This window comes from Erigeron canadensis, chromosome 8 (genome assembly GCF_010389155.1).
Source record: "Erigeron canadensis isolate Cc75 chromosome 8, C_canadensis_v1, whole genome shotgun sequence".
Classification (NCBI taxonomy): domain Eukaryota; kingdom Viridiplantae; phylum Streptophyta; class Magnoliopsida; order Asterales; family Asteraceae; genus Erigeron; species Erigeron canadensis.
The window spans coordinates 23,173,074-23,181,893 of NC_057768.1; the positions used below are offsets into that span (position 1 = coordinate 23,173,074).

At 32.0% G+C, this 8,820-nt stretch overlaps 1 protein-coding gene and 1 non-coding gene across 2 annotated transcripts; both read left to right on the forward strand.

Annotated features, from left to right (window-relative positions):
* Positions 1-2,005: 2,005 nt before the first annotated feature.
* LOC122610446 (F-box/kelch-repeat protein At3g23880-like) lies at positions 2,006-2,603 on the forward strand. Its single transcript, XM_043783436.1, has 2 exons — positions 2,006-2,212; positions 2,316-2,603. The coding sequence occupies exons 1-2, from the start codon at positions 2,006-2,008 to the stop codon at positions 2,601-2,603; spliced, it is 495 nt and encodes a 164-aa protein (XP_043639371.1).
* Positions 2,604-3,706: 1,103 nt separating this feature from the next.
* On the forward strand, positions 3,707-3,845 carry LOC122580727. The gene has a single exon (XR_006320869.1). It is a non-coding gene; the product is annotated as a U6atac minor spliceosomal RNA (small nuclear RNA).
* The last annotated feature ends 4,975 nt before the right edge of the window (positions 3,846-8,820 follow it).

Here is an 8,820-nt window from a genome sequence, read left to right on the forward strand (position 1 = left end):
ACCACAATTATTTAAAACACTACTTGAAACTAAGTTTTTACGAATTTGTGGTACATGCAAAACTTTAAATAAAGAAACAACTTTTCTAGAACTAAAACTCAAATCCACACTTCCACGTCCAAGTATTGGGGCTGTTGACTCATTTCCCATATGAAGAACTGATCCATCAGTCACTGACTCGTAAGTCTTGAACCAACATCTATTGTTGCACACATGGGTATTAGCACCCGAGTCAACCCACCACGCAACATCATCATCCTGCACAAAATAAGCCTCAGTTATATATGAAACATAATAATTCTCAAATGAATCATTATATATATACTGACCTTTCGAGTTTTGGTTGTTAAAACCATTTCCCGAACCGATTGTGCCAGATCCATTGGTATTTTTATTACCAATATTAACTCTGCAATCCCGTTTCAAGTGTCCGGATTTGCCACACTTCCAACAAGCCAAGCTAGACTTCTTGTTGGGACCAACTTTGTTAGCTTCTTGATGTTTACGTTTCCCCTTCTTGTCATTATATCCGGTGGATTTTTTATGTTCCACCATATTGACTGAAGACGTGCCAGCAACATTGTTGCCTTTTGATTTGTCAATATCATGCGCCCTGAGAGATTCCTCAATACGCAAATGACTACCCAACTCAACAAGAGTTAACTCCTCCTTCTTATGTTTCAAAGAATGCTTAAATTCTTTCCACGACGGAGGGAGTTTATCAATGATACTAGAGACTTGAATAGTCTCATCCATATTCATTTTATGTTGTGTGAATTGACCAAGTATGCGAATGAGCTCATTGTATTGTTCCATGACTGGTCTAGAATCGACCATCTTGTAATTATTAAAATTACTCACAAGGAACGTTTTACTAGAGGCATCCTCAGTCATATACTTGGTCTCTAAAGAGTCCCATAGTCCTTTAGCAAAAGCATGGTTTTGGTAAATATCAAAAAGAGCATCAGACATACCATTGAGGATTAATCCTCGAGCAATGTAGTCATCATTCTCCCATTTGCTCCTTTTCCGAATTTGATCAACAGTAGCATCATCACCATCTTCTGGACAAGGAGTGCTCAGCACATACACCACCTTCATGGTGGTGAGAAGAAAGTGCATCTTCCTTTGCCATCTACGAAAATCCATTCCTTCAAACTTATCGAGCTTGGAGAAATTAGCAGTCATATGCTTCATCGTAGACGCCATTGATTTCAGTAAAATTGTTGTTTTCGATTGTTGGGGAATTTCAAGTTACAAGGGTAAGAAATCAATAACCGGATATCTCTTTGTATCGTGATATCACTTTCCGAAAACAACAATTTGACCCTATCTGCCTGGGTTACACGAATTTTGTTTTGGGATAATACAAAGAGTAATGTTCAAGATTTTGGCAGAAATCTAAAACCCGTTCGCTAAAAAGTATTTCGCGTTTTGTATATAAATTCTCACGTATCCTTCTCGTTATGAGACACCCAAAAGATTGTTAAAGAAAGCTCAAAAGCTCACAATGTATATTGTTGTACGTATATGTTATTACTTATATCCCTGCATGCATGGATGCATACATATTTATAAGGATGTGGCAAGCTTTCAGGATAACTAGATGGCATGTTCATAATTGACTTTCCATGTGAATTAAGGTAATCACGTTGGCAGCATAAAATGACTTTTGTATGAATAATAGGAAGTAAAATTGTACATGCCAAAATAAGTCAATAACACTGTACTTTTCATTTTCAAAGTTACTAGCATGTAAATATACTTTTTCATGTTTCATGCAATTTGTTTACAAATGTGTCTGTATACATATTGCAAAATCTCATTTCATATTTTCAATGTGTAGATAAAATACCATCAAAATAAGTTATTATATGATTATATAATTAACAACAATCTTTTGGGTCCGGGATGTCGTTCACTTTAATGGGTGTACACTCCGTACCTCCAAACCCATATCCAAGTGTCATAACCATATCCCATAATTTCACTAAATTAATAACAAATGGCGTATATATATTCGTTGAAATCTGGAAATTGGAAGATTGTTAACCGATTTCCTCAAGGTCTTCGAGTGGAAGGTAATGGTACCTTTTTGAATGGAGCTCTTCATTGGTTAGCTGGTGGATCAGAAACTCGTGGGTATTATTTGAGCAGTGTAGTTACTTTTGATTTAGCGACAGGAGACTTTTTGTGGAATTTCCCAACCTCTGTATGATGATGATGATGATGATGATGATGATGAAGGTTCAACCATTCGGGAACTTGGGGTTTATGGAGAATGGCTCTGTATGGTATGTAATTATATAAAAAAGCATGGGGATTTGTGGGTGATGAAGGTTCATGGAGTGACAAACTCTTGGGTTAAATTGTTTTCCATACCATATCCAACTGATCTTATGAGAAATCCATTTGATGCATTTTTTGCGCCCTTGTGTATTTTAGATGATGGGAAAATTTTGCTGCAATTCGGGTCAATAATGGTTCTGTATGATTTGAAGAATAGATCATTATCAGAGATTCAGAAATTTGATAAATGGCATAATGCAATTACCTTTGTTGAGAGCTTGGTTTCACCGAATTCCCTAGCAGTTGTTCCCTGAGCAGTGTCCGTCCACTATATGTGATTTGCACAAAGATTATGTCGTGTAATTTCTTAATAAAGATTATGGAGTGCATAAAATATAGGCTGCTTTAAGTTAGAATTTAATAATTGCATTGCAAATGGTATGATGAGTTAAAAGTTATTGCAAGTTGCGATATGGATGGAAAGGCTTTTGGGCTAGTGGAGATGTAACTGCGCGTTTTGAAGTTAGGGAGTTTTTGGATGGCAAATAGTATGTGCAGGGTTATTACAGGCTTTAACATTATGGATTTAGATTATATTTGATGTGCAGGTAGTTGGATTGTTCATTTGGATGGCAATTAGTTTACCCCTGGTCTGAATCGTGAAAGGATATTGCTACGGGATGCAAAACACCAGTTCATAATCAAACTTACTATTGTTCTTGTGTCTTTTTTTTTGGCAGATTCATGCTTGGAAATCACTCTATCATGTATATACAGCAGAGGCCGTGCTACCAAGGCCCAGCATTGGTCCATGGACACATGTTGTATTTGATAGTCTCCAAAAGAGCATGTAATAAATTTGACAAGGAACCATGTTAAAACAAGTTATGGACTAATGGACCTTACAAACTTTCGGTCGTGATCCATGATAAATAAAGCGAAATTTTCTCCTGTGTGCATCATACTAGACTCCTTTCAGCTTCATACAATGAAATTACACGCAGAGACCTTGCTGGTACGGCTTTGGAAAAGAGAAACTGAATCAGAGAAGGATCCTTTATAGTCATTTCTTGCGAAGATACTCGTAAATGTCATAATTCGTTTTCCATACAGGTACGAAAAAGGCATTTCTGTAAATGAAAATTTTCTGTTTGGCAAGAATTCTGGCAATCTATAGTATACTATATACTGTGGGTTATCTTTTACCAAGATTTCAACTTATTGTAGAAAATGGCGAATTATAATTTGAATACGAGTAGATTGGATCTTGATAAAAGTTCGATCCGATCTCAACCATTTATATGATCCAATGAGTCAAATAGAACTTGATCCGCTAATCCTATATACGATCAATGAGTTAAAGTTCATGTAGAAGTATTATCTTTAACCATTTAGACCTGAAAATCCAATACATTATGTGTGCGTAAGAAGGAGAGATGGTTGGCATCTCCCCTGACAGAGACGGGAACGACTTTCGAGCTTACCTGTTACCACACATCCGGTTAAGGCTTTATTTCACTTCGGTGGATCTTATTACCCAAAATCCAATACATTATAATTCAAGCCTAACGATAAAATTATATAATCTAAGCGTCTGTTTGTCGACTGAACCAAATTGTTGATGGATTGCCAAAGTTTATAATTGTTTTATTAATTTGGATGAAATTTAAATTTTCATGTAAATCACTATGATGAAAAATGTAATAAACTATTTTATTTTTACACATTATTTTCACTATATTAAGAGTAATTTTTCTGTTCATGTCTCTCAACCATATAACGTTTTATTTTAATTTTTTTTTTGTGTGCTTTCATATTTTTTTGTTTTTTACCTTCAAACCCTATATCATATTTTAAGCTTTAAGGGGCAAGGGTGTAGTCGTCACTTTGCATCGGCTTCTTGTATTGGCAAAAATTAGCTCACTGGCTCCATTACACTACACCCCCTACATTGGCAAGGAATTGGCAAGTAGGATTCATTCTTTTGGCAAGGAATATCGGCAACATTTGGCCGATCGTAGTGAACGTTGGGAGCTTGTATATTTAATATTAGAGTTAATTGCAAGATTAGTCCCTGTGGTTTGTATGTTTTAGCAAGGGGAATCCCTATTTAAAAATCATTGCAATGACGGTCCTTATTTTGAAAATGTTTTGGAAAGTTGATCCAAATTTGACAAATCCGTTAAAGGTGGTCGTCAAGTGTGCACGTGTGGAGGTATTTATGTACTTTCCACCCCACAAGGACCTCCATTGTTAAAATGAAAAAACCACAGGGACCAATTTTGCAACTAATACCTTGATATTATTTCTTTTGTTTTGATTTGATTTAAGAGATTATAACATAATATTATCTGCTCGTTAAGTCTCTAATAGTAAATTTATGTGCACTTTACAATTTTAATAATAGAGATATACCTTATATAAATACTTTTATATTAGAAAACTGATTTATATATAAACTTTTGTTATTATATAAGCTTAAATAAATAAAAGATTATATGTTAGAAATTTGATATTTATTAAAAAAAAACAAATTTGATCGAATAATATAAATGTCATATATGGTATTTTAGTTATCTATTCTCGAGTCAAGTATACAGAAAGTCAACAATATTTTTTGAAATAAAATAAATTATTAAATAAATGAAAATAAAAAACTTATAAATTCTAATTTACAAATATAAGAAAAAGCAAACTAGAATTTGATATTCGCCTTAAAACATAAAATCTTTGATATATTATTAGAAAATATATATAAGTTTTACAGGAATTGGAACTTGATCATAAATTGAAGTATTTATAAGTTTTAAAATTTTTAGTGAAAATATGTATTTAGTAATTTAACAATAAATTATCATGAAAAACTAAAAAAGTGTTAAAAATTATATTTAAGTTAATTATTTAATAAGATTTATTCTTCTGTGGAAAAGTTTAAAAAAAATATTTAGTGATGAATTTTTAAATTTATAAAACTTTTTCTACAATTATTAATATAATTAATAATTAAAAGTTTTTTAGTTTCATATTTTTTGATTTATAATTTTAATTATGATACATGTAAATTTAATTTTTAGGTTAACTAAAATTTTTAGATGGTTAATAAGTGGTTGGGCCAATATTCTTATATACTGTAACTAGCATTGTATCCGCGTGATGCGGTGGCGGTTTGGTCATGACAACGACTGGTGGTGGTGACGGCGGTCGTGGTGGTGAGGAACTATTGTTGGTGATGAGTGTAAGTAATTGATGTAAGGATATAGTGGAGATATTTTAAAAGACAAGGGATTGATGATGTGAATTAATTAATCAAAGGTAAAGAGGTAATTTTGCATCTAATACTTTTATGAGAGAGAAAGTGATATGTATTATAAGATAGTATAGTTATATAAAGAAGAGTTAATTGCAAGATTAGTCCATGTGGTTATTCTATTTTAGCAACGGGGGTCATTGTGGGGTGTAAAGTACATAAATACCCCCACATGTGCACACTTGACGGCCACCTTTAACGGATCAGTTAAATTTGGACCAAATTTTGCAAAAAAAATTCTCAAAATAGGGACCCTCATTGCAACGCTTCTCAACTAGAGACCCCCTTGCTAAAACGTACAAACCACATGGACCAATTGATATTTGGCAATGTTTGACTCAATTGGTTCCCAAGACCTTTACATTCACAAGTATTGGCTCTTTTTGACACTTTAATTAATTAGGAGACCACATGACATATTTCTATTGATTAATTAATTTATTTTTTGTCAATTTGTTAAGAATTGACACTACATCCTTGTCTTTAAAAATCACTTTTCCTATATCCTTTTATTTTATTACGCATTTATAAGTGTTGGAGTTTCTTTTATACTTTTTTTTTTTTTTTGTTATTTACTTTATCTAAAACATTGTATTATACGGTAAGCTTTTAAATATAGCCACAATTTATGAACATATATTATTTCTTATGATAATTACGATGTACATATACCAATTATCTCATGTGGTTGCTTTAGGTTCTTGAAGAAAAATTCAAGTTACACACTTACACTTACACACATGATATATTTCCTATAGGTTACAAACCGGTGAATTAGTAGTTTAGTACCTACCTGGGCGATGTCCGGGAAACGTAATAATACGTGAAACTTGCAACCTTTAAGGTTGGTGGTATATATACATAACGATAAAGATATATTATAAGAGTGTATTTATCGAAGAAAGTTGATATTAGTATAACTTGAATCAAATTAAATTGTCTTAGTACAAACTACAAACACCTTTGTAATGATATATAAAAGAAATATAAGTTTTGATGAAAAATCATATATAGAAAACATTTCTTTTTGTGTGAACATTATATAGAAAATGATTAGTTAAACCGGAGACCATAAACATTAATAAAAGTAAATAGTCATTTTTCCCGCATTTTGTTGTGGAACACGGATAGACAATAAATTTTTGGATACAAACAATATATAGTAGTATGTAACACAAATTCATTTATGTTATATTTTCGAACCCATATTATAAAAAAGGCGACAATACATGTAGCAACAATACAAGAAAAATATAAGAATAATAATAAGTATAAATACATAGAACAAAATAATAGTTGTATTAATGTGAACAATGATACTCTCATGATGGTGATGTGTATCTAACTTTAAATATTACATGAACGTAAGATGTAAAGATAATGCAAATTATTATAAATTAAAAACGGTTATATATACGAAACAAAAGAAATTAATCAAAACTAAATGTTTAAAAGTAAAACCGTAAATGTATAAAAGTTGTTTAATATAATCATGAGAACCAAAAGTTTGGTGTAAAAAAAACTGAAAATAAGAACTTTGAGGCAAAAGCTAGAATATAAAAACTTTAGGAGTTAAAAGATCTAAAATTTAAGGCGTAAAGAAAGAAATTTAAGAAGTTTCTTATGTTGTACCTAAAGCATGTAAATTCGTACTGTATTTTTTATTATTTGTCCATACTTTGCAGCATCAAATAGTTGTACTAACTATGCAATATGAAGTTGTACAATCATATTGGTTTTTAGTATAGTACTAGAAATATACACCCGCGCGTTGCCGCTGGGGTTTTATCGTAACATCATGTATAAGTGTTCATTAAGCTTAAACGTAGTTTTATATTTCATATGTTGGGGCAGGACTCAAGTAAATTATTCATAGGATGTCATATTGTCATGTATTGTGTTGTACCTCATATTATACGATTCAACCAATCAAGTAGCAGAAGCTTTTAAAAATAGCATGATAGAGTACATCTTAACTATTGTTTACCTGGTAATCATAATTCATATAACTCTATCAACATGAACTCAAAACATTATGTCGTTTATTTTGCAAATCTAAATTCGGGTTAATTAGAAGGTTGCATAATGCTAAGTACGTATTTGTAGTTTTTCAAATGATATCAAATGTTGCACCGTATCATGTAAAATGTATGCTAAATAAAATCCAATATTACGAACCTTACAAATGTGAAAAACTATAAGATTCAAAATAAATATACATAGTACAATAATAAACTTTAAACAAAAATTAAACACAAAAACTTAAACTTTTGTCAATGAATGACCTCAAGTCCTCAATCTATATCACCATCTTACATATAAAAAACCATTTAACTTGATTATATCATGAAACTAAAAATGTAGTCTCGTTTTATAAGTGATATATATATAATATATAATATAAGTGGCAAATCACATTACACTTACTGTAAGTTGTAAAGATTGGTATTCGTAAAATATACATATAGAAAACACAAAAGAAAATCAGAACCCACCCCACCGCTTAAAAAAACTGTGTGTTGTCCGCTTGTCCAACACACCTTCCTACTCTCAAAGATAATTTTTGTACTACCACCAGTATTCTTCAAAACCAAATCTATTTTCCCTTTCCATTTCCCTTTCATCTACAAAATTAGACACAAAATATATGCATATCCATGTCACTAAAAAATAGATTCATGAAATCATCTTACTTCACCCAGAAAACAACAAATCAAATAAAAATGTCAAAAAGAAAACTGAAAAAGTTAAAACTCAAACAAATCGGAAAAAGTAAAGGGGGGAATTGATGATGTGATTCATCCGACAATGGTTTTGACGGCAACAATGATGTCACGTTTTGCTCTCTTCTTAAATAAATGTGTAAGTGTGTTGTTTTGTGGTGGGTGTTATTTGAACGGAGCTGGTATAGATTCGATGCACACAAAGGTTGGTGGCGGTGGTGTTATAGATGATGTTGTTCTCGATGGTGTTATAAATCCAGTCATCCAAATGAGGCGGTGATTGACGGTGGTGTTTAGCTTTTAACCGACGGTCTAAAGGTTGTTGGCGGTGGTGTTTGCTCCAATGTTATAGACCCAGATGAGATGGTGACCGACAAACATGTGAAGCTCATGAACATGTATTGATTGCTTCTATTAAGTATGAAGATTTTTTTACAGGAATTGGATTTAGATATATTCTTGTATTTGGGAAGAAAGGGTTTTGATGAAAAGATTTAGAAT

Excerpts from the sequence above, each read along its gene's own strand:
- LOC122610446 (XM_043783436.1), top strand. The coding sequence starts at position 2,006 with ATGGCGTATATATATTCGTTGAAATCTGGAAATTGGAAGATTGTTAAC. Across the intron at positions 2,213-2,315 it reads TGTGGAATTTCCCAACCTCT|CATGGGGATTTGTGGGTGAT; the intron begins GTATGATGATGA and ends TATATAAAAAAG.